This window comes from Oncorhynchus gorbuscha, unplaced genomic scaffold, assembly GCF_021184085.1.
Source record: "Oncorhynchus gorbuscha isolate QuinsamMale2020 ecotype Even-year unplaced genomic scaffold, OgorEven_v1.0 Un_scaffold_634, whole genome shotgun sequence".
Lineage (NCBI taxonomy): Eukaryota > Metazoa > Chordata > Actinopteri > Salmoniformes > Salmonidae > Oncorhynchus > Oncorhynchus gorbuscha.
This window is the reverse complement of record NW_025745746.1, coordinates 294,758-322,409: the sequence shown is the minus strand read 5'-3', so window position 1 is coordinate 322,409 and position 27,652 is coordinate 294,758. Positions and strand designations below refer to the sequence as shown.

Below are 27,652 nucleotides of genomic sequence, written 5' to 3'. Positions count from 1 at the left end.
CTGTAATTTTCCAAGCTGTTTAAAGGGACAGTCAACTTAGTGTATGTAAACTTCTGACCCACTGGAATTGTGATACAGTGAATTATAAGTGAAATAATCTGTCTGTAAACAATTGTTGTAAAAAATACGTGTCATGCACAAAGTAGATGTCCCAACCAACTTGCCAAAACTATAGTTTGTTACCAAGAAAGTTGTGGAGTGGTTGAAAAACTAGTTTTAATGACCCCAACCTAAGTGTATGTAAACTTCCGACTTCAACTGTAAATGGAAGTCTTCCATACTTTCCTCTGACATGACCACATACTTGTTTAATTTATTACAAGTCACACCCCTGTTCAGTTAGGTGACTGAGACAAACAAAGACGGCCATTGATTATCTTCAGAATAAACTACCACAGAGCAGGTAGCTGCTTGCTTTTACGTCCGGGTAGGACAGAAACCACTGTACTTGTCAGAGCATGTAACACAACAAGCTCAGAGAGCACCGTTTGACTCTCACTCACTCACCTTCAAAAGCATTTATTATATGAAACGACGTCTTAGAAAAACACACACCATGACATTAGAATATAGACCAGAATAAGTGATTGATTGTTACATAACGATAATGTTCTGGATAGCCAGCCACACCAGAAACCATGATAGGAGAGAGGCAGTGACTAGCAACGCTGATAGTACATCACTGATTTGAGGCCTCCCAATGTCTTTAAGATGGAGAAGCTGAGAGAGAGAGAGAGAGTCATCATGCATCCTCAGTCAGAGGTTTGCGATTGCCCCTTCATGCTTGAAAACCTTTCTAACACTATATTACAATGAATGTATGATCAAATATTTACAAAGGTCTTAAAATTCATGACTGATTGTTAATATGAACAGAATGCCTTTATTTCATGTAAAGAATATTCTACAGAGTATTTCATTCCCATGCCTGTTCAGTTAGTTAGTCAGCTGTTGTGCATCCTCCTCACATTGCTGCAAAACAAATCAGGAAAGAGAGTGGATCCTTCTGACTGCTGCAAATAAATACCCATTCCTAGAACGCTTGGGCAGATTATACACAAATATGGTAAAATATATATATATATACTGGAAGAATGGTGGATATACTGTACATTTCCAATAGAGGATGAACAAGCCAGCAACAACACTTCCACTGTCCTCTTCAGTTCAAATGTCTGAGGCATTATGGGGCAGTCAAGAGTACCTCCCCTGGCATGCCATGCCATCCCAGTGGGCGAGAAGGAGGGCTGTTTGCCCCATCCATCCTCTCCTATGTCCACAAGGGTCGTATTCATTAATACACACCGCAGCAGTATGTTTTGCAACGGAAAACAAACATTTCTTATTGGTTCAAGTTCAGATCGTCACTCCCTGATTCAGTCCGTTTTCTTGCATTTGGTTCCTAATGAATGCCACCCAGTCTTATCAGGCTCATTACATTTACATTTAAGTCATTTAGCAGACGCTCTTATCCAGAGCGACTTACAAATTGGTGCATTCACCTTATGATGGCTCTGTGGCACCCTACATAGTGCACTACTTTTGACCTTTAGCTTACCAGTAGTGCACTATATAGGGAATAGGGTGCCATTTGGGACCAACCATGGCTCCTTCCTCAGACCACAGACACCCCCTGGGCAGGGCAGGTGAGGGTGGCGGCTACGTCGGGCCTCTCGATGCGGGCCAGCGCCGAGCACAGAAGCCCCAGAGTGGAGCCCTCCTGCTGAGCCCAGTTGGAAAGGAGGGTGTGTACAGGAGCCTCGCCGTGCCCAAACAGGTCCATCTGCTCGGGCTCGTAGCCCAGCGCGGCCCCCAGGGTCCTCCAGGAGCCTCTGCGGCCCCCACTCCCCTCCTGGAGCAGACGCTCCACCTCCTCCTGTCTGTGGGGGGGCAGGTTGATGTACAGACGGCCGTCCTGCTTACTGTCCCTCTTACTACCTGGGGGTAGAATACACAACAGACACACATCGTCACAAGTCCATTCAACAGTTATAATAGATGAGAAAAGCCAATAAGAAAAGACGTCTGTATGTTGTTCTGGATAAGAGTGTCTGATAAATGCTAAATGTGCTCTACATTGAGAGAGATTAGAACATGTATTTAACTTGGGCTTCTGTTCTCACTGCAGTAACAGTGTAGTGCAGTGAGGTTAATTGTGGCGTAGTCGTGAGATGGCTGTTGGCTGTTACCTTTACTTGGTTGGCCATCCTGCAGGCTGTGTGAGTCCAGGAACACGCCACTGTCACTGTGGAGTTTTTCTCCTTCAGGACACGTCCCCAGCTCTGCAGCGCGGGCTTTACTCAACGCCTGCTTCTGCTTATACGACATCCAGCTGACGAGACATGGGAGGAAACGCGTTTACACTCTTTACTAAACACAACAACAGGATCATTTCCATCACAACCAAGAACAGAAATACACCACGGCAATCCAAAGGTTTGCAAACAATTCTCCACCCCTCCGTTATGCATTTAACAACTCCCTCCAGCCAATGCTCACACCAATGCAACGCTTCAAGTGTGGAGAATCAGGATGCAGCCAATGAGACTGCAGCGTGTCTCCTGTCAACTCACCACTTGTAGGCGACGTAGAGCAGCAGGCCCAGCACCACAGCAGCCAGAACAGATACGTAGACCAGGATGTGGTTGCTGCTCCCATCATCCTGAGGGGTGAACCCGGGGGCCCTGGGGGCTGCTCCTCCTCCAGGGGCAGGGCTGGCCTCCTCTCCATCATTCACCAACCCTAACCCAGGCAGGCGAGGAGCGGCCAGAGGGCCGTCAGACTCAGGGGGACGAGACAGGATGTGGAGCTTCTTATCTGTTGGTTGGAGAGAGATGGGAGACTGTTTATTAGAGAACCACTGAACCATGAAGGAAACACTAAGGATAGAAGGGGGCCACCTGACATATCTGCCCTGTCCTTATCCCTGCCTTAACATATCTGCTCTGTCCTTATCCCTGTCTCAACATATCTGCCCTGTCCTTATCCCTGTCTCAACATATCTGCCCTGTCCTTATCCCTGTCTCAACATATCTGCCCTGTCCTTATCCCTGTCTCAACATATCTGCCCTGTCCTTATCCCTGTCTCAACATATCTGCCCTGTCCTTATCCCTGTCTCAACATATCTGCCCTGTCCTTATCCCTGTCTCAACATATCTGCCCTGTCCTTATCCCTGTCTCAACATATCTGCCCTGTCCTTATCCCTGTCTCAACATATCTGCCCTGTCCTTATCCCTGTCTCAACATATCTGCCCTGTCCTTATCCCTGTCTCAACATATCTGCCCTGTCCTTATCCCTGTCTCAACATATCTGCCCTGTCCTTATCCCTGTCTCAACATATCTGCCCTGTCCTTATCCCTGTCTTATCCCTGTCTCAACATATCTACCCTGTCCTTATCCCCGTCTCTACATATCTGCCCTGTCCTTATCCCCGTCTCAACATATCTGCCCTGTCCTTATCCCTGTCTCAACATATCTGCCCTGTCCTTATCCCCGTCTCAACATATCTGCCCTGTCCTTATCCCCGTCTCAACATATCTGCCCTGTCCTTATCCCCGTCTCAACATATCTGCCCTGTCCTTATCCCCGTCTCAACACATCTGCCCTGTCCTTATCCCCGTCTCAACACATCTGTCCTGTCCTTATCCCCGTCTCAACACATCTGTCCTGTCCTTATCCCCGTCTCAACACATCTGTCCTGTCCTTATCCCCGTCTCAACACATCTGCCCTGTCCTTATCCCCGTCTCAACACATCTGCCCTGTCCTTATCCCCGTCTCAACACATCTGTCCTGTCCTTATCCCCGTCTCAACACATCTGCCCTGTCCTTATCCCCGTCTCAACACATCTGCCCTGTCCTTATCCCCGTCTCAACACATCTGCCCTGTCCTTATCCCCGTCTCCACACATCTGCCCTGTCCTTATCCCCGTCTCCACACATCTGCCCTGTCCTTATCCCCGTCTCCACACATCTGCCCTGTCCTTATCCCCGTCTCAACACATCTGCCCTGTCCTTATCCCCGTCTCAACACATCTGCCCTGTCCTTATCCCCGTCTCAACACATCTGCCCTGTCCTTATCCCCGTCTCAACACATCTGCCCTGTCCTTATCCCCGTCTCAACACATCTGCCCTGTCCTTATCCCCGTCTCAACACATCTGCCCTGTCCTTATCCCCGTCTCAACATATCTGCCCTGTCCTTATCCCCGTCTCAACATATCTCTATCTACAGTGTCAGATGGGGTGTCCTGTGTGTGTTCAGATGACCAGACTCCTGGGGAGATCCAGGCCACTAGACCAAGGCTTGGTCATTTGGAGCCGGTGAGGGGTTACCATGCTGGGGTCACCAATGTGCCAAGGCCCTGGGGTCTGGTGTGGGGGTAGTTATATTGTCAGGCCCTTTTTAAGAGCTGTCGGCTCCGAGCCATTTGACTGCAGCACTTAAGAGTGTTTTCTCTCTGTTGGACTGTGCTCATGTTTCCTCAAGTGTTGCTAAGTGTTCAGATTAGGTGTGGGTACAGGTGTGGGCCACATGTCTTCTCTCTCTCGCTCTCTCGCTCTCCCAGGGGCTTTATTGGCATGGGAAACATACTTTTGTATATATAGTGTATGTGGACACCCCTTCAAATGATTGGATTCAGCTATTTCAGCCACACTCGTTGCTGACAACTGTATAAAATCGAGCACACAGCCATGCAATCTCCATAGACAAAAATTGGCAGTAGAATGGCCTTACTGAAGAACTCAGTGACTTTCAACGTGGCACCGTCATAGGATTCTATCTTTCCAATAAGTCAGTTTGTCAAATGTCTGCCCTGCTAGAGCTGCCCCGGTCTGCCCTGCTAGAGCTGCCCCGGTCTGCCCTGCTAGAGCTGCCCCGGTCTGCCCTGCTAGAGCTGCCCCGGTCTGCCCTGCTAGAGCTGCCCCGGTCTGCCCTGCTAGAGCTGCCCCGGTCTGCCCTGCTAGTGCTGCCCCGGTCTGCCCTGCTAAAGCTGCCCCGGTCAACTTAAGTCCATACACACACCATACACACAGAGACGCACCCATGCAGAGGGTGTCAGAGTTGAGCTGGCAGGCTCTGATCTCCACTTCAGTGTCAGAGCACTGAGAGCAGGCCTGGCAGGGCTTGATATCACTCTTCTCCTCTGAGAACGTTCCTGGGCGACATGGTTGGCACTGGGTGTTCCCCTGGGCACCACACAGCCTCACCACCCCCTCGCCCCGGCCACACATGGTGCAGGCGGCACACAGCCCTGCCACACTCTCCCCATCCCGCCACAGGTAGAAGTGCTGGTCACAGTCACAGTGGGTATCCTGGGTGGCGCTGCAAGAGGTGAGTTCTGGGATGCCAGCTGGGCATCGGGCACAGGGGAGGCACGGGGAGAGACCGTCTGATGGGGAGAACGTTCCTAGAACATACAAGGTATAGGTGATTTGAATGTATCTCACAGTGTTATCAGTATGTATGTACTATAGTTGTATGTCTACTGGGGGAATGGCATAAGCAACAGCATCTAAACCCTATTGCCTCCATGACTCACCCTCAGGGCAAGGCTGGCACTTGGTGTCCTCTATCCCACACTCTACCTCCACCCCATGGCCTGGAGGACACGGGCTACAGCACTCCCCTGACTGGCTGAACTGCCCACTGACGCAGGCATCTCCCAGAGCAACCTGGAAGGAGAAACAAAACAGTTAGCTTAGCATCAATGATCAGATAGATACATAGTGATTTATTTATCGGTGCTGTAGATGCCAGTGATGAGGGAACTCTTTTTTATAGATCAAACTGATGAGTGCTAAGTGGTTGACAAGCCAACACAAAGACATGTTCAAGACTATGATGGAAACTATGGTGACAAGCCAACACACAGACATGTTCAAGACTATGATGGAAACTATGGTGACAAGCCAACACATAGATATGCTCAATACTATGATGGAAACTATGGTGACAAGCCAACACATAGACATGTTCAAGACTATGATGGAAACTATGGTGACAAGCAAACACATAGACATGTTCAATACTATGATGGAAACTATGGTGACAAGCCAACACACAGACATGTTCAAGACTATGATGGAAACTATGGTGACAAGCCAACACACAGACATGTTCAAGACTATGATGGAAACTATGGTAACAAGCCAACACACAGACATGTTCAAGACTATGATGGAAACTATGGTAACAAGCCAACACACAGACCTGTTCAAGACTATGATGGAAACTATGGTAACAAGCCAACACACAGACATGTTCAAGACTATGATGGAAACTATGGTAACAAGCCAACACACAGACATGTTCAAGACTATGATGGAAACTATGGTAACAAGCCAACACACAGACCTGTTCAAGACTATGATGAAAACTATGGTAACAAGCCAACACACAGACATGTTCAAGACTATGATGGAAACTATGGTAACAAGCCAACATAGACATGTTCAAGACTATGATGGAAACTATGGTAACAAGCCAACATAGACATGTTCAAGACTATGATGGAAACTATGGTAACAAGCCAACACACAGACATGTTCAATACTATGATGGAAACTATGGTGACAAGCCAACACACAGACATGTTCAAGACTATGATGGAAACTATGGTGACAAGCCAACACACAGACATGTTCAAGACTATGATGGAAACTATGGTGACAAGCCAACACACAGACATGTTCAAGACTATGATGGAAACTATGGTAACAAGCCAACACAGACATGTTCAAGACTATGATGGAAACTATGGTGACAAGCCAACACACAGACATGTTCAAGACTATGATGGAAACTATGGTAACAAGCCAACACACAGACATGTTCAAGACTATGATGGAAACTATGGTAACAAGCCAACACACAGACATGTTCAAGACTATGATGGAAACTATGGTGACAAGCCAACACACAGACATGTTCAAGACTATGATGGAAACTATGGTGACAAGCCAACACATAGACATGTTCAAGACTATGATGGAAACTATGGTGACAAGCCAACACACAGACATGTTCAAGACTATGATGGAAACTATGGTGACAAGCCAACACACAGACATGTTCAAGACTATGATGGAAACTATGGTAACAAGCCAACACACAGACATGTTCAAGACTATGATGGAAACTATGGTGACAAGCCAACACACAGACATGTTCAAGACTATGATGGAAACTATGGTAACAAGCCAACACACAGACATGTTCAAGACTATGATGGAAACTATGGTGACAAGCTATGTTTGGAGGAGTAAGAGCACAAGCGTCTCTCTCGGCTGGTCTCAGTCAAGGCCAGTCCAGTTCCAGACATTTTACATTACATTTAAGTCATTTAGCAGACGCTCTTATCCAGAGCGACTTACAAATTGGTGCATTCACCTTATGACATCGAGTGGAACAGTCACTTTACAATAGTGCATCTAAATCTTAAAGGGGGGGGTGAGAGGGATTACTTATCCTATCCTAGGTATTCCTTAAAGAGGTGGGGTTTCAGGTGTCTCCGGAAGGTGGTGATTGACTCCGCTGTCCTGGCGTCGTGAGGGAGTTTGTTCCACCATTGGGGGGCCAGAGCAGCGAACAGTTTTGACTGGGCTGAGCGGGAGCTGTACTTCCTCAGTGGTAGGGAGGCGAGCAGGCCAGAGGTGGATGAACGCAGTGCCCTTGTTTGGGTGAAGGGCCTGATCAGAGCCTGGAGGTACTGAGGTGCCGTTCCCCTCACAGCTCCGTAGGCAAGCACCATGGTCTTGTAGCGGATGCGAGCTTCAACTGGAAGCCAGTGGAGAGAACGGAGGAGCGGGGTGACGTGAGAGAACTTGGGAAGGTTGAACACCAGACGGGCTGCGGCGTTCTGGATGAGTTGAAGGGGTTTAATGGCACAGGCAGGGAGCCCAGCCAACAGCGAGTTGCAGTAATCCAGACGGGAGATGACAAGTGCCTGGATTAGGACCTGCGCCGCTTCCTGTGTGAGGCAGGGTCGTACTCTGCGGATGTTGTAGAGCATGAACCTACAGGAACGGGCCACCGCCTTGATGTTGGTTGAGAACGACAGGAACCAAAGACTCAAAAATAAGACCTCAATGTTCGTGTAGAAATCAGGAAATCAATTACACAGACCCCTTTGCCTGCCTCGCCATCGGATGGAGAGAATGGGGAGAAGGTGGGCGTATTGAAAATAGAATGGGGAGAAGGTGGGCGTATTGAAAATAGAATAGGGAGAAGGTGGGCGTATTGAAAATAGAATGGGGAGAAGGTGGGCGTATTGAAAATAGAATGGGGAGAAGGTGGGCGTATTGAAAATAGAATGGGGAGAAGGTGGGCGTATTGAAAATAGTATTTCTTTATATTTTGATCTGGCTCTGTTTTCAGAGTGCTGAGCGCTTATCTGCCCCGGCCGGGTAATGGAGGGGCCAGACTGAGGCCCAGATGGCACCCTATTCCCTATATGGGGCTCTACATTGGAACAGGGTCTATAGGGCTCGCCGGGCTCTGCTCAAAAGTAGTGCACTCTATAGGGAATAGGGTGCCTTTTGGGAGGCAGCCCCAGTGTGTGTTAAACATGAGGGATACATCAGACATTCCTAAGGGCTTATAGAGCCCAGTGCAGCCTAGCAGGAGGGACTGGCTTTAATCAGACTGGCTTTAATCAGACTGGCTTTAATCAGACTGGCTTTAATCAGACTGGCTTTAATCAGACTGGCTATAATCAGACTGGCTATAATCAGACTGGCTATAATCAGACTGGCTTTCAATCAGACTGGCTTTCAATCAGACTGGCTATATTCAGACTGGCTATAAACAGACTGGCTATAATCAGGCTGGCTATAATCAGACTGGCTATAATCAGACTGGCTTTAATCAGACTGGCTATAATCAGACTGGCTATAATCAGACTGGCTATAATCAGACTGGCTATAATCAGACTGGCTTTAAATCAGATTGGCTTTAAATCAGACTGGCTATAATCAGACTGGCTATAATCAGACTGGCTATAATCAGACTGGCTATAATCAGACTGCCTTTCAATCAGACTGGCTATAATCAGACTGGCTATCAATCAGACTGGCTTTAAATTAGTCTGGCTATAACCAGACTGGCTATAACAAGACTGGCTATAACAAGACTGCCTTTCAATCAGACTGCCTTTCAATCAGACTGCCTTTCAATCAGACTGGCTATAATCAGACTGGCTATAATCAGACTGCCTTTCAATCAGACTGCCTTTCAATCAGACTGGCTATAATCAGACTGGCTATAATCAGACTGGCTATAAACAGACTGCCTTTCAATCAGACTGGCTATAATCAGACTGGCTATAATCAGACTGCCTTTCAATCAGACTGCCTTTCAATCAGACTGGCTTTCAATCAGACTGGCTTTCAATCAGACTGGCTATAATCAGACTGGCTATAATCAGACTGGCTGTAAAAAGACTGGCTATAAACAGACTGGCTATAAACAGACTGGCTATAATCAGACTGGCTATAATCAGACTGCCTTTCAATCAGACTGGCTATAAACAGACTGGCTATAATCAGACTGGCTATAATCAGACTGGCTATATTCAGACTGGCTATATTCAGACTGGCTATAATCAGACTGGCTATAATCAGACTGGCTATAATCAGACTGGCTATAATCAGACTGGCTATAATCAGACTGCCTTTCAATCAGACTGGCTATAATCAGACTGGCTATAATCAGACTGCCTTTCAATCAGACTGGCTATAAACAGACTGGCTATAATCAGACTGCCTTTCAATCAGACTGGCTATAAACAGACTGGCTATAATCAGACTGGCTATAATCAGACTGGCTATAATCAGACTGGCTATAATCAGACTGCCTTTCAATCAGACTGCCTTTCAATCAGACTGGCTTTCAATCAGACTGGCTTTCAATCAGACTGGCTATAATCAGACTGGCTATAATCAGACTGGCTGTAAAAAGACTGGCTATAAACAGACTGGCTATAAACAGACTGGCTATAATCAGACTGCCTTTCAATCAGACTGGCTATAATCAGACTGGCTATAATCAGACTGCCTTTCAATCAGACTGGCTATAAACAGACTGGCTATAAACAGACTGGCTATAATCAGACTGGCTATAATCAGACTGGCTATAATCAGACTGGCTATAATCAGACTGGCTATATTCAGACTGGCTATAAACAGACTGGCTATAAACAGCCTGGCTGTAATCAGACTGCCTGTAAACAGACTGGCTATAATCAGACTGGCTATAATCAGACTGGCTGTAAACAGACTGGCTATAAACAGACTGGCTATAAACAGACTGGCTATAAACAGACTGCCTTTCAATCAGACTGGCTATAAACAGACTGGCTATAATCAGACTGGCTATAAACAGACTGCCTTTCAATCAGACTGGCTATAAACAGACTGGCTATAATCAGACTGCCTTTCAATCAGACTGGCTATAAACAGACTGGCTATAATCAGACTGCCTTTCAATCAGACTGGCTATAAACAGACTGGCTATAAACAGACTGGCTATAAACAGACTGGCTATAATCAGACTGCCTTTCAATCAGACTGGCTATAAACAGACTGGCTATAATCAGACTGGCTATAAACAGACTGCCTTTCAATCAGACTGGCTATAAACAGACTGGCTATAATCAGACTGGCTGTAATCAGACTGGCTATAATCAGACTGGCTATAATCAGACTGGCTATATTCAGACTGGCTATATTCAGACTGGCTATAATCAGACTGGCTATAAACAGACTGGCTATAAACAGACTGGCTACAAACAGACTGGCTACAAACAGACTGGCTATAAACAGACTGGCTATAAACAGACTGGCTATAAACAGACTGGCTATAATCAGACTGGCTATAATCAGACTGCCTTTCAATCAGACTGGCTATAAACAGACTGGCTATAAACAGACTGGCTATAATCAGACTGGCTATAATCAGACTGGCTATAATCAGACTGGCTATAATCAAACTGCCTTTCAATCAGACTGGCTATAAACAGACTGGCTATAAACAGACTGCCTTTCAATCAGACTGGCTATAATCAGACTGGCTATAATCAGACTGCCTTTCAATCAGACTGGCTATAAACAGACTGGCTATAAACAGACTGGCTATAATCAGACTGGCTATAATCAGACTGCCTTTCAATCAGACTGGCTATAAACAGACTGGCTATAAACAGACTGGCTATAATCAGACTGGCTATAAACAGACTGGCTATAAACAGACTGGCTATAAACAGACTGCCTTTCAATCAGACTGGCTATAATCAGACTGGCTATAAACAGACTGCCTTTCAATCAGACTGGCTATAAACAGACTGGCTATAAACAGACTGCCTTTCAATCAGACTGGCTATAATCAGACTGCCTTTCAATCAGACTGGCTATAAACAGACTGGCTATAAACAGACTGGCTATAAACAGACTGGCTATAAACAGACTGGCTATAAACAGACTGGCTATAAACAGACTGGCTATAATCAGACTGGCTATAATCAGACTGGCTATAATCAGACTGGCTGTAATCAGACTGGCTATAATCAGACTGGCTATAATCAGACTGGCTGTAAACAGACTGGCTATAAACAGACTGGCTATAAACAGACTGGCTATAAACAGACTGGCTATAAACAGACTGGCTATAAACAGACTGGCTATAAACAGACTGGCTATAAACAGACTGGCTATAAACAGACTGGCTATAATCAGACTGCCTTTCAATCAGACTGGCTATAAACAGACTGGCTATAATCAGACTAGCTATAATCAGACTGCCTTTAATCAGACTGCCTTTCAATCAGACTGGCTATAAACAGACTGGCTATAAACAGACTGGCTATAAACAGACTGGCTATAATCAGACTGGCTATAATCAGACTGCCTTTCAATCAGACTGGCTATAATCAGACTGGCTATAAACAGACTGGCTATAATCAGACTGGCTATAATCAGACTGGCTATAATCAGACTGCCTTTCAATCAGACTGGCTATAAACAGACTGGCTATAAACAGACTGGCTATAAACAGACTGGCTATAAACAGACTGGCTATAAACAGACTGGCTATAAACAGACTGGCTATAATCAGACTGGCTATAATCAGACTGGCTATAATCAGACTGGCTATAATCAGACTGGCTATAATCAGACTGGCTATAAACAGACTGGCTATAAACAGCCTGGCTGTAAACAGACTGGCTATAAACAGACTGGCTATAATCAGACTGGCTTTAATCAGACTGGCTCAGACTGGCTATAAACAGACTGGCTATAAACAGACTGGCTATAAACAGACTGGCTATAAACAGACTGGCTATAATCAGACTGCCTTTCAATCAGACTGGCTATAAACAGACTGGCTATAATCAGACTGGCTATAAACAGACTGCCTTTCAATCAGACTGGCTATAAACAGACTGGCTATAAACAGACTGGCTATAATCAGACTGCCTTTCAATCAATCAGACTGGCTATAAACAGACTGGCTATAAACAGACTGGCTATAATCAGACTGCCTTTCAATCAGACTGGCTATAAACAGACTGGCTATAATCAGACTGGCTATAAACAGACTGCCTTTCAATCAGACTGGCTATAAACAGACTGGCTATAATCAGACTGGCTGTAATCAGACTGGCTATAATCAGACTGGCTATAATCAGACTGCCTTTCAATCAGACTGGCTATAAACAGACTGGCTATAAACAGACTGCCTTTCAATCAGACTGGCTATAATCAGACTGCCTTTCAATCAGACTGGCTATAAACAGACTGGCTATAAACAGACTGGCTATAAACAGACTGGCTATAAACAGACTGGCTATAAACAGACTGGCTATAAACAGACTGGCTATAATCAGACTGGCTGTAATCAGACTGGCTGTAATCAGACTGGCTGTAATCAGACTGGCTGTAATCAGACTGGCTGTAATCAGACTGGCTGTAAACAGACTGGCTGTAAACAGACTGGCTATAAACAGACTGGCTATAAACAGACTGGCTATAAACAGACTGGCTATAAACAGACTGGCTATAAACAGACTGGCTATAAACAGACTGGCTATAAACAGACTGGCTATAATCAGACTGCCTTTCAATCAGACTGGCTATAAACAGACTGGCTATAATCAGACTAGCTATAATCAGACTGCCTTTCAATCAGACTGCCTTTCAATCAGACTGGCTATAAACAGACTGGCTATAAACAGACTGGCTATAAACAGACTGGCTATAATCAGACTGGCTATAATCAGACTGCCTTTCAATCAGACTGGCTATAAACAGACTGGCTATAAACAGACTGGCTATAATCAGACTGGCTATAATCAGACTGCCTTTCAATCAGACTGGCTATAAACAGACTGGCTATAAACAGACTGGCTATAAACAGACTGGCTATAAACAGACTGGCTATAAACAGACTGGCTATAAACAGACTGGCTATAATCAGACTGGCTATAATCAGACTGGCTATAATCAGACTGGCTATAATCAGACTGGCTATATTCAGACTGGCTATAAACAGACTGGCTATAAACAGCCTGGCTGTAATCAGACTGGCTGTAAACAGACTGGCTATAATCAGACTGGCTTTAATCAGACTGGCTGTAAAAAGACTGGCTATAAACAGACTGGCTATAAACAGACTGGCTATAAACAGACTGGCTATAAACAGACTGGCTATAATCAGACTGCCTTTCAATCAGACTGGCTATAAACAGACTGGCTATAATCAGACTGGCTATAAACAGACTGCCTTTCAATCAGACTGGCTATAAACAGACTGGCTATAAACAGACTGGCTATAATCAGACTGCCTTTCAATCAGACTGGCTATAAACAGACTGGCTATAAACAGACTGGCTATAAACAGACTGGCTATAATCAGACTGCCTTTCAATCAGACTGGCTATAAACAGACTGGCTATAATCAGACTGGCTATAAACAGACTGCCTTTCAATCAGACTGGCTATAAACAGACTGGCTATAATCAGACTGGCTGTAATCAGACTGGCTATAATCAGACTGGCTATAATCAGACTGGCTATATTCAGACTGGCTATATTCAGACTGGCTATAATCAGACTGGCTATAAACAGACTGGCTATAAACAGACTGGCTATAAACAGACTGGCTACAAACAGACTGACTATAATCAGACTGGCTGTAAACAGACTGGCTATAAACAGACTGGCTATAAACAGACTGGCTATAATCAGACTGCCTTTCAATCAGACTGGCTATAAACAGACTGGCTATAAACAGACTGGCTATAATCAGACTGGCTATAATCAGACTGGCTATAATCAGACTGGCTATAATCAGACTGGCTATAATCAGACTGGCTATAATCAAACTGCCTTTCAATCAGACTGGCTATAAACAGACTGCCTTTCAATCAGACTGGCTATAATCAGACTGGCTATAATCAGACTGCCTTTCAATCAGACTGGCTATAAACAGACTGGCTATAAACAGACTGGCTATAATCAGACTGGCTATAAACAGACTGGCTATAAACAGACTGGCTATAATCAGACTGGCTATAAACAGACTGGCTATAAACAGACTGGCTATAAACAGACTGCCTTTCAATCAGACTGGCTATAATCAGACTGGCTATAAACAGACTGCCTTTCAATCAGACTGGCTATAAACAGACTGGCTATAAACAGACTGCCTTTCAATCAGACTGGCTATAATCAGACTGCCTTTCAATCAGACTGGCTATAAACAGACTGGCTATAAACAGACTGGCTATAAACAGACTGGCTATAAACAGACTGGCTATAAACAGACTGGCTATAAACAGACTGGCTATAATCAGACTGGCTGTAATCAGACTGGCTGTAATCAGACTGGCTGTAATCAGACTGGCTATAATCAGACTGGCTGTAATCAGACTGGCTGTAAACAGACTGGCTATAAACAGACTGGCTATAAACAGACTGGCTATAAACAGACTGGCTATAAACAGACTGGCTATAAACAGACTGGCTATAATCAGACTGCCTTTCAATCAGACTGGCTATAAACAGACTGGCTATAATCAGACTAGCTATAATCAGACTGCCTTTCAATCAGACTGCCTTTCAATCAGACTGGCTATAAACAGACTGGCTATAAACAGACTGGCTATAAACAGACTGGCTATAATCAGACTGGCTATAATCAGACTGCCTTTCAATCAGACTGGCTATAAACAGACTGGCTATAAACAGACTGGCTATAATCAGACTGGCTATAATCAGACTGCCTTTCAATCAGACTGGCTAAACAGACTGGCTATAAACAGACTGGCTATAAACAGACTGGCTATAAACAGACTGGCTATAAACAGACTGGCTATAAACAGACTGGCTATAATCAGACTGCCTTTCAATCAGACTGGCTATAAACAGACTGGCTATAATCAGACTGGCTATAAACAGACTGGCTATAAACAGACTGGCTATAAACAGACTGGCTATAATCAGACTGCCTTTCAATCAGACTGGCTATAAACAGACTGGCTATAATCAGACTGGCTATAATCAGACTGCCTTTCAATCAGACTGGCTATAAACAGACTGGCTATAAACAGACTGGCTATAAACAGACTGGCTATATTCAGACTGGCTATATTCAGACTGGCTATATTCAGACTGGCTATAATCAGACTGGCTATATTCAGACTGGCTATAATCAGACTGGCTATAATCAGACTGGCTATATTCAGACTGGCTATATTCAGACTGGCTATATTCAGACTGGCTATAATCAGACTGGCTATAATCAGACTGGCTATAAACAGACTGGCTATAAACAGACTGGCTATAAACAGACTGGCTATAAACAGACTGGCTATAAACAGACTGGCTATATTCAGACTGGCTATATTCAGACTGGCTATAATCAGACTGGCTATATTCAGACTGGCTATAATCAGACTGGCTATAATCAGACTGGCTATATTCAGACTGGCTATATTCAGACTGGCTATAATCAGACTGGCTATAATCAGACTGGCTATAAACAGACTGGCTATAAACAGACTGGCTATAAACAGACTGGCTATAAACAGACTGGCTATAAACAGACTGGCTATAAACAGACTGGCTATAAACAGACTGGCTGTAATCAGACTGGCTGTAAACAGACTGGCTGTAAACAGACTGGCTATAATCAGACTGGCTATAAACAGACTGGCTATAAACAGACTGGCTATAATCAGACTGCCTTTCAATCAGACTGGCTATAAACAGACTGGCTATAATCAGACTGGCTATAATCAAACTGCCTTTCAATCAGACTGGCTATAATCAGACTGGCTATAAACAGACTGCCTTTCAATCAGACTGGCTATAATCAGACTGGCTATAAACAGACTGGCTATAAACAGACTGCCTTTCAATCAGACTGGCTATAATCAGACTGGCTATAATCAGACTGCCTTTCAATCAGACTGGCTATAAACAGACTGGCTATAAACAGACTGGCTATAATCAGACTGGCTATAATCAGACTGCCTTTCAATCAGACTGCCTTTCAATCAGACTGGCTATAAACAGACTGGCTATAATCAGACTGGCTATAATCAGACTGGCTATAAACAGACTGGCTATAAACAGACTGGCTATAAACAGACTGGCTATAAACAGACTGGCTATAAACAGACTGGCTATAATCAGACTGGCTTTAATCAGACTGGCTATAAACAGACTGGCTATAAACAGACTGGCTATAAACAGACTGGCTATAAACAGACTGGCTATAAACAGACTGGCTATAAACAGACTGGCTATAAACAGACTGGCTATAAACAGACTGGCTATAAACAGACTGCCTTTAATCAGACTGCCTTTAATCAGACTGCCTTTAATCAGACTGGCTATAATCAGACTGCCTTTAATCAGACTGCCTTTAATCAGACTGCCTTTAATCAGACTGGCTATAAACAGACTGCCTTTAATCCCATGGAAAGAATAAAACAAAGGAGAAGGAAAACACTGAGACATGAGGAAGAGGAAGGAGTAGAAAGGGCTTCCTCCCACATTGACACATTCCACATGGGTGTGAATGACATTATAGTCACAATGTGTGTGTGTGTCTCTTGTCCTCAGACACAGTGAGGGGTGGGAGGAAGGGAGGGAGGGTGAGGAGGAGGGGAGACCGTTGTAGCCCCAGGCGGGTGTGTCAGTTAGCCCCCGCAGCCCAGCATGTGTGTCTATTTTGAGGGGGCCTTTGATGTCCCCCCCCCCAGCCCTGCAGGTGTGTGTGTGTGTGTCACCCCTTCCCTCCCGACCGCCCCTCACTATGTCTAACACACACACACACACACACACACACACACACACACACACACACACACACACACACACACACACACACACACACACACACACACACACACTCCTCCCCCCCATCAAGGCCCTCCTCTAAAGCAGTCAGGCATCTGAAACATGCCCATGTTGAGGGCTGATTGACCCACTAGCCATTATCCCTGGAGCCTGAGGGTAGACAGGAACTAACAGATGTCTAACAACTAACCTCCTGCTAACAGCTAAACAACCCTCTGATTTCTCCCCGACTCACTCCTAAATGGCACCCTATTCCCTTTTATAGTACACACTTTTAACCAGGGCCAATAGGATTCTGGTCAAAAGTAGGGCACTACGTAGGGAATAGGGTGCCATTTGGGAGAAACCGCTGTCTCCGATGTCTGCTCCAAGAAGCAGCTTGTGTCAACATGTGGATTCTCCAACGAGCCCAACACACACCAACGCACACAAACACACAAACGAGAATGCACACATGAACGCACGCAAACACACACACACACCATACCAGTGGTCAGATGATGTGGATGCTACGCTACAGGACTGTTTTGCTAGCACAGACTGGAATATGTTTCGCGATACATCCAATGGCATTGAGGAATATACCACCTCAGTTACAGGCTTCATTAATAAGTGCATCTGTGTCGTCTTCCCCACAATGACCGTACGTACATATCCCAACCAGAAGCCATGGATTACAGGCAACATCTGCACCTAGCTAAAGGTTAAAGCTGCCACTTTCAATAAGAAGGACACTAATCCGGATGCTTATAAAAAATCCCGCTATTCCCTCAGACGAACCATCAAACAGGCAAAGTGTCAATACAAGACAAGGATTGAATACTACACTGGCTCTTGTGCTCGTCGGATGTGGCAGGGCATTCAAACTATTATGGACTACAAAGGGAAACCCAGTCACGAGCTGCCCAGTGACGCAAGCCTACCAGATGAGCTAAATGCCTTTTTATGCTCGCTTCGAGGCAAGCAACACTTAAGCATGCATGAGAGCACCAGCTGTTCCAGACGACTGTTTGATCACGTTCTCCGTAGTCGATGTGAGCAAGAACTTTAAACAGATCAACATTCACAAGGCCGCGGGACCAGAAAGATTACCAGGATGTGTACTCAGAGCATGTGCGGACCAAATGTGCAAATGACTAACTTGTACCCCTGCACATTGACTCCCTGTATATAGCCTCGTTATTGTTATTTTATTGTCTTACTTTTAATTTAATAAAACATTTTTACTTTAGTTTATTTAGTAAATATAACTCTATTTTTAAGGACTTGTAAGTAAGAATTCACTGTTGTATTCGGCCAATATGACAAATAATATTTAATTTGATTTGATCATTCCTGTCACAAAACTGCACTGAAACAATTCCACCACTAGAAAGAGAACAACTTTGAAGGGAAAGGAGGTTGTTTCATTCCAAGAACAACAGCACAACTTTGAAGGAAAGGAGGGTATGTTTCATTCCAAGAACAACATCACAGCTTTGAAGGGAAGGAGGGTATGTTTCATGCCAAGACAAACGGCACAGAGGTTTTATTGCACCATTATTTGAGGAGCCAGACAAGATCTGAACCTCAGCTAGCACAGATCTGCAGTATCAGGGTGATCTGAACCTCAGCTAGCACAGATCTGCAGTATCAGGGTGATCTGAACCTCAGCTAGCACAGATCTGCAGTATCAGGGTGATCTGAACCTCAGCTAGCACAGATCTGCAGTATCAGGGTGATCTGAACCTCAGCTAGCACAGATCTGCAGTATCAGGGTGATCTGAACCTCAGCTAGCACAGATCTGCAGTATCAGGGTGATGGGAGCTCAGTTTCAACAGGTATTCATCTCAGTGATCACATGCGCTTCTACAGTGAGCTGTGGTTGTCTTATCACTGTGATATGTGGTTGTTCTACCTACCTTAGTTGAATGCACTGTCGGTTAATCACTCTGCATTAGAGTCTCTGCTAAATAACTACTGACTGTAAATCCCTCTGCATTAGAGTCTCTGCTAAATAACTACTGACTGTAAATCACTCCGGATTAGAGTCTCTGCTAAATAACTACTGACTGTAAATCCCTCTGGATTAGAGTCTCTGCTAAATGACAGAAAATGTAAATGTGAGAATGGCCCATCACAGTGAGTTGTGTGAGAAGAGCTTGGCCAATGGCTTGTAGTCTCTTTCAACGGCCGTGTATTTAGCTTATGTCCCAAATACACCCTATTCCCTACTCGGTGCACTTGTTTTGATCAGAATCCTGTAGGGTTCCAATTGGAATGCACAAGCCTTGTTGTGAACCAGGCTTCCCGGGGAAGTTCCATGGCAGAAATCATGGCAGAACCCGGAATCAGTGACCCCTCACAACATGTCAAACCAATCCAATGACCTGCTTGGGCGGAGCTCCAAAAGGTGCTCACCAGATTAGTGTCGTAGGAGAAACAGTGAGGACGACAACAGTTCAACAAAACAAGCACTGGTGACAAAACATTTTAGAATGTTTACAGCACGCTGGTTTTCACAGCATTTTAGAATGTTTACAGCATGCTGGTTTTCACAGCATTTTAGAATGTTTACAGCACGCTGGTTTTCACAGCATTTTAGAATGTTTACAGCATGCTGGTTTTCACAGCATTTTAGAATGTTTACAGCACGCTGGGCTGGTTTTCACAGCATTTTAGAATGTTTACAGCACGCTGGTTTTCACAGCATTTTAGAATGTTTACAGCACGCTGGTTTTCACAGCATTTTAGAATGTTTACAGCACGCTGGTTTTCACAGCATTCTAGAATGTTTACAGCACGCTGGTTTTCACAGCATTCTAGAATGTTTACAGCTGGTCTTCACAGCATCTTGAATATTACCTGTAATGTTCACCTCCTGTAGCCTAACTGTCATCTAAAACAAATGTCATCCTGCACCTAAATTACAAGGGTTGGATTTGCACTAAACTATTTTATATTTCAGCACTTAAAAGGCATGTACCTAAATCTGGTGTACATTGTCTACTGGTATCATTTTAAACTGGGAACGTACAGCACCTTCACAAAGGATTCACACCTCTTGACTTTTTCCACATTTTGTTGCTTTACAGCCTGAATTTAAAATGAATTCAATTCAGATTTTGTGTAACTCACCTAAACAAAAGACCCCATAATGTCTTGAGTCATTAAGTATTCAACCCCTTTGTTATGGCAAGCCTAAATAAGTTCAGAAGTAAACATTTGCTTAACAAGTCACATAATAAGTAGAATGGACTCACTCTGTGTGCAATAATAGTGTTTAACATGATTTTTGATTGACTACCTCATCTCTGTACCCAACACATACAATTACCCATCCACTGGATTATAAATGTTTTGTTGCAGCGATGCTGTCTGGTAGTGTCTCCAACTGCTGCTTCATCGTGCTGTAGACCAGAAACTGGCAACCACACACACACACACACACACACACACACACACACACACACGCACACACACACACACACACTACACACACACACACGAGAAAGTCCAGACAGGGTCCACTCCAGCTCTACTTTGCTCTGCAGAGCCAGACCAATTGGCATTTCCTCTTGTGCTGACCAAATATAGAGTTAAATATTCCCCTCCGTGCACCAGTTTATGGGGTGGTGTGTGTGTGTGTGTGTGTGTGTGTGTGTGTGTGTGTGTGTGTGTGTGTGTGTGTGTGTGTGTGTGTGTGTGTGTGTGTGTGTGTGTGTGTGTGTGTGTGTGTGTGTATAAACATCCACCCTGCCCGGGGCTTAATGACCACAGTAATCAGGACTGGGACTAACAGAGCTCTGATTGATGGACCTCAGAGGGAATGTGTGACTGTGTAAAAGGTCTCCGTACTCGCCTACTGAACAGGAATAGGCAGTTGAGAAAGTCAACATGAAACGTGAGCCGATTTGCATTATGACATCAGGGTGAGATCTTGTTCCAAAAAAGTGCTGACTTGTTAGAATTTTGATGAACTATATTAGAATCATTGTGTACTGTTCTGTTATATGCTAGCTTATATAAACCATTTTCAGACTGTTATGTGGTAGCTCCGGACTTGCTTACATACAGAGCCAAGCAGCCTACACAGTCGACACCTCGTTGGCTCAAGGACCATGAGAAAAGAGAACACACAGACCCGATCTGTCTGCTCCAGGGCCACTGGAGAGAGTTGAGGGGCCGCAGTTGCTCTCTCCACTTCAGTAGTAGAGGACTTGATTCCCTGGTGAGAGGAGACCTCCATGGAGCCCTATCTGCTTTCAAAAGGGGCTGTGAACTCCACGGCTGTCACGGTCACTCCGTCAACACACACACATAAGCAACGCACACACACACACAAAAGTGTGAATACACACAGAAGCACATGGACACACAGAAGCGCACGTACACACAGAAGCGTGCAGTCACTCAGTCGTGAGCATGCACACACACTCCCTAAAGCCGCCCTTTGGTCTTTTTGCAATGCAATCCCATTTGACATGATATTTGACTCCTTGTCTGCAGCAGCATGGAGTTTCCACGTGAGAGTGATGAGCACATGAAAGGGTGCGGAGCCCCAGGAGGCAGGGCTCTCCCTCCACCTCCACCCTGACCCTCACACCCTGGGGTCAGCAACATGGTGTCACCACATCCACCCTGGGGACAGCAGCGTGGTGTCACCACCTCCACCCTGGGGACAGCAGCATGGTGTCACCACCTCCACCCTGACCCTCACACCCTGGGGACAGCAGCATGGTGTCACCACCTCCACCCTGACCCTCACACCCTGGGGACAGCAACATGGTGTCACCACCTCCACCCTGACCCTCACACCCTGGGGTCAGCAGCGTGGTGTCACCACCTCCACCCTGGGGTCAGCACCTTGGTGTCACCACCTCCACCCTGGGGACAGCAGCATGGTGTCACCACCTCCACCCTGGGGACAGCAGCATGGTGTCACCACCTCCACCCTGACCCTCACACCCTGGGGACAGCAACATGGTGTCACCACCTCCACCCTGACCCTCACACCCTGGGGTCAGCAGCGTGGTGTCACCACCTCCACCCTGACCCTCACACCCTGGGGACAGCAGCGTGGTGTCACCACCTCCACCCTGAGGACAGCAGCGTGGTGTCACCACCTCCACACTGAGGACAGCAGCGTGGTGTCACCACCTCCACCCTGAGGACAGCAGCGTGGTGTCACCACCTCCACCCTGAGGACAGCAGCGTGGTGTCACCACCTCCACCCTGAGGACAGCAGCGTGGTGTCACCACCTCCACCCTGAGGACAGCAGCGTGGTGTCACCACCTCCACCCTGAGGACAGCAGCGTGGTGTCACCACCTCCACCCTGAGGACAGCAGCGTGGTGTCACCACCTCCACAATGAGGACAGCAGCGTGGTGTCACCACCTCCACCCTGAGGACAGCAGCGTGGTGTCACCACCTCCACCCTGAGGACAGCAGCGTGGTGTCACCACCTCCACCCTGAGGACAGCAGCGTGGTGTCACCACCTCCACCCTGAGGACAGCAGCGTGGTGTCACCACCTCCACACTGAGGACAGCAGCGTGGTGTCACCACCTCCACCCTGAGGACAGCAGCGTGGTGTCACCACCTCCACCCTGAGGACAGCAGCTTGGTGTCACCACCTCCACACTGAGGACAGCAGCGTGGTGTCACCACCTCCACACTGAGGACAGCAGCGTGGTGTCACCACCTCCACACTGAGGACAGCAGCGTGGTGTCACCACCTCCACCCTGAGACGTCCAGCAGACAGAAGAACAGGAGATGTAGATAGAGGTCCTGTAGTGAACTTATATAGGGAATATGGTGCTATTTGGGATGCACATAATTGCCTCCATGACTCATTATCTGGGCAAGTCTGGTCAAAATGTGGACCTATCGGCCCTGGTCAAAAGTAGTGCACAATATAGGGAATAGGGTGCCATTTGGGAGGCAGTGAACTATATACGCAATAGGGTGCCATTTGGGAGGCAGTGAACTATATACGCAATAGCGTGCCATTTGGGAGGCAGTGAACTATATACGCAATAGCGTGCCATTTGGGAGGCAGTGAACTATATACACAATAGGGTGCCATTTTGGGACAGACACACTAAGGCAGAGGGACGTGTAGGGAGGGTGGAGCCAGAGCTGCTTGCCTGTCTGATTGGTCCATGATTTTAATCTGCACACTGATTACCGTCATCAGCAGTAGCAGGTCATCTTTAAAAAGTCAACGTTCGGAATCTGGAACTGTTCTTTTTTGTTAACCATGTTTTGTTCCAGCCAGGGAATATGCTGAGCTTTCCATCTCCTCCTAACAGCATGACAAACTACTGGATACCAATATCCGTGCCACTGTAAGCCTGTTTGTCTGTCTGCAATTTATTATTAAAATTCTCAATATGCTGATTTACTGTCTCAAAGATGTCGCTGTGGGAAAGCAAAGCGGCGGTCGCGAGTTCAAGTGGAAACCAATCAGAAAACTGCTTAGCGTCAACATGGAAATTACATTTACTGTTCTGTTACAAACAGGGTCGCCCTTCTCTCGCCACAGACTGAGAGAAATTATAATTTCTTTGCTCCGGATTTCCAGACCGCAGCGATAGTTTTACTCATGACGCATTTCTACCAGGAATTGCCGCAAGGAAGGACTATGGCACTTATCTATGAATTGTAATACAGTTTGGTAATGTAACAGAGAACCTTGGACAATCAAACCACTAACATTAGTGGGCTGGTGTGATTCAACGAGAAGTATAATTATCTTTAATACATTGAGGTTTGAACAAACATTCATATTAAGCAGAGAACTAATTGGAGAAGTTCACCAAAAAAAATGTTTGTTTTTTAAATTTTCAAACAAACCTCTGTGATAGAAACAAAGGTGTGTTTTGGGGAAAGAAAACAATTGTTTTCCATTTAAAATGAACGTTTGTTGTTATTATCCCCTCATTAAACAGATAAATATCTTTCCGGGGTCACATGAATGCAGAGTGAATGAAGATCTGATGGAGTTTTATCTCCAGCGCTTTGATCTTGAAGAAAGGGTTAGGCCCTGAGAACATGACAAGACATGCTGCCTCTCCTCTCCTCTACAGGCCCTCGGCTCTGTTGGACTTGAAAGGAGATGGAGTGTCACAGTGTCATCTTCTCCAGCTGTGGAAAGGATTTATTCTGACACTTTGATCTGTACAAATCAAATCTCTAACTTTAACTACCTGCATTAACGTTTAAATGACACACACTTATAATACAGCCTAAGCCTTATCAATTGGTAAGGAAGATAAACTAAGATCAGAAAAGAAAAACAGAGTTTATCTCTGAGTAAAAGCAGGAAAGTTGTAGATAATGACAATATGTCACATTCTGTAGCTATACAGAACATTGTCAATGTAGAGTGAGAAGTAGGCTAGATTACAATGTAACACAACCAAGACGCAAGGCATCTAATCATTGCCAGCTTCCAATTGGCTCATTCACCACCCCCCTCCTCCCCCCTGTAACTATTCCCCAGGTCGCTGCAGTAAATGAGAATGTGTTCTCAGTCAAATGACCTGGTTAAATAAAATAAATGCATGTAAGTACAATGTAGCGCGTGCGTAATGCCAACATAGTTTAAAATGTAGCGCGTGCGTAATGCCAACATAGTTTACAATGTAGCGCGTGCGTAATGCCAACAGTTTACAATGTAGCCAAAATCATTAACTTTATGCAGATTGGCTAAATAATGAATTCGCCTCATGTTGGACAGTAATGTGCGTTACTATACATTGCACTCTCAGCAGAAAATAACAGGGAGGGAATTGCTCTGTTCGTGTATTACTGTATAGTAGCCTATGAGATATATTAGTGAGTTACAGCCTATGTATATCAGGAATAGGAGCGATATGACACTTACATTTACGAGCAGAAAAAGTGTGCAGACCCAAAGCGCATCCATGTCACAGTTCTTCGCCGACGGAAAATCCAGTACAATGAGTTGGCTGTACCCCTTCAAAAGTCTTTGGGACCAAAGAATGCTTCAATAGCCTACTCCGTGAGACGTAACCCAGGTAAATGCCAAAAAAGCGCACCTAGGTTCCTAAAAACTCTTCACAGCTGTCAAGAAACCACTTTGAGAGCAACAAGAACACGACCAAATGAGAGCATTTTTTAAAACTGCATCAATGTATCCTACACATACGGCGGAAGAAAAAATGTCCCAAAACTCAACAGCAAGTCCGAGTGCCGCTTCTCTTCAGTGAAATCAACTGCCATGAAAGGAAACGTAAGGAAAACAGTAAAAAAATCATCTTCTTTAGGCTACACACCATCTACTTTTACTGTAGACCGTTTCTTTGTTACATTCCCTACAGTTGAGTCACATTTCAATCTTTGTTGGCATGTTCCTCTTGCAGAGTGTGAGTCTGAAGCGCAGCGTTTTGGCCCCTCGATCTTCAAGCGCTTGGTTCACTTTCAACGCCTTCAGCTCTCTACGGCTGGAGCCCGGGTCCTCGCTTTGTGATTGGCTGATACGCGACGGCAATAAACACATTGAAGTGATATTCAAATGGAGATGAAACTTGATACACTGTAATAAATAAAGGGGATACATTCCGGAAGATGCCTTTAGGGATCGGTTTAAATAATGGACGTTGGGACTTTGATGTTGCGGGCTTTATTTTGCGGTCTTAATTTTTAAACCCCCGGTTATTTCTCCAGTGGGGTTACAGAAATGACTATTTTGTGGCTAATATTCTCCGTCACACTCTTTTTTTATTATAGTATATATGTAAATAAGCACGTGCTTATAAAATGATATATGTTGTATATAAATTATATAGGATAATTAAGATATCAATGTAGAATATTGTAACCTAGCAGTTGTAATACCGGTAAGTAGGTTAAACTGTACAGTAATAGACTATTGAAGCACAAACACAGATATTTAGCTTAGTCCTAAATAATGTCAGGGCTATTTAATTAATGTACTTATTTGCAAGTCGCTTTGGATAACAGCGTCTGCTAATGACTAAAATATACCCAGACATTATTTAAACAGTTTTCAAATATACAGGGAAGGTATATGGTATAGCCTCTATATTTTAGGTTTTTGGACCAGCTGCCTCTATACACAACTCATTTCAGGTACTTCTTAATTTTAGTAGCCGAGAAAGTAGTCTCACACAGTAGCCTAATGTTATTTCCCAAATGGCACCATATTCCCTATATAGTGCCCTGCTCAAATGTAGTGCACTAGATAGGGAATAAGGTGCCATTGGGACATTCCGACAGTAGCCGACCAGAGTTGTAACATATCAGTGACCTTCTCTGTTGATTGTTCTATTCTGTCTCTCTCTTCTCTTCTGTCTCTCTCTCTCTCTCTCTCTCTCTCTCTGTCTCTTCTCTCTCTCTCTCTCTCTCTCTCTCTCTCTCTCTCTCTCTCTCTCTCTCTCTCTCTCTCTCTCTCTCTCTCTCTCTCTCTCTCTCTCTCTCTCTCTCTCTCTCTCTCTGTCTCTTCTCTCTCTCTCTCTGTCTCTCTCTCTGTCTCTTCTCTTCTGTCTCTCTCTCTCTCTCTCTCTCTGTCTCTCTCTCTGTCTCTGTCTCTGTCTCTGTCTCTGTCTCTCTCTCTTCTCTTCTCTCTCTCTCTCTCTCTCTCTCTCTCTCTCTCTCTCTGTCTCTTCTCTTCTGTCTCTCTCTCTCTCCAGCAGCCAGACAGTCTTTGAAGTGGTACTGCTATTGTGTCTGAGAGACGTCTCCATTTGTCCCCCTCTGAAGTCCCAGGACCCCATGCGGTGCCTTCTTAACTATTTACAAGGTGTGTCATTCACCCAATGTTTGTCCTAGAAATCCTTTTGTATCATTTAAAAGATTTAACATGAACTTGAAAAGCTGCTACTTTCTGCATGCCTGGGCCACGCCCATAAAATGGATGACCTCTGATTGTAACTAATAGGCCTATTAAATAGCCCAGACATTATTTAGGCCTAAGCTAAATATCAGTGATTGTCCTTCAACATGCTACTACAGTAGAGCTTAGCCTACATATTGGTTTTACAAGTGCTAGGTTATATTATACATTGACATACTAATTATCCAATATAATTTGTATACAACATATACTTTTATAAGCATGTACCTACACTATGTATACAAAGTATGTGGACTCTCCTTCAAATTAGTGGCTTCGGATATTTCAGCCACACCCGTTGCTGACAGGTGAATAACATTGAGCACAGGGCCATGTAATCTCCATAAACAAACACTGGCAGTAGAATGGCTTTACTGAAGAGCTCAGTGACTTTCAATTGTGGCACCGTCATAGGATGCCCACC

At 45.0% G+C, this 27,652-nt stretch overlaps 1 protein-coding gene across 1 annotated transcript; it reads right to left on the bottom strand.

The window, feature by feature from the left end:
- Nucleotides 1-503: 503 nt before the first annotated feature.
- Nucleotides 504-25,977, bottom strand: nradd (neurotrophin receptor associated death domain). Its single transcript, XM_046334988.1, has 6 exons — nucleotides 25,237-25,977; nucleotides 5,544-5,676; nucleotides 5,046-5,411; nucleotides 2,574-2,817; nucleotides 2,190-2,332; nucleotides 504-1,938 (listed from the first exon to the last, which is right to left on the bottom strand). Exons 1-6 carry the CDS (start codon nucleotides 25,276-25,278, stop codon nucleotides 1,616-1,618), a joined length of 1,251 nt encoding a protein of 416 aa, XP_046190944.1. The 5' UTR covers nucleotides 25,279-25,977; the 3' UTR covers nucleotides 504-1,615.
- Between the last annotated feature and the right edge of the window lie 1,675 nt (nucleotides 25,978-27,652).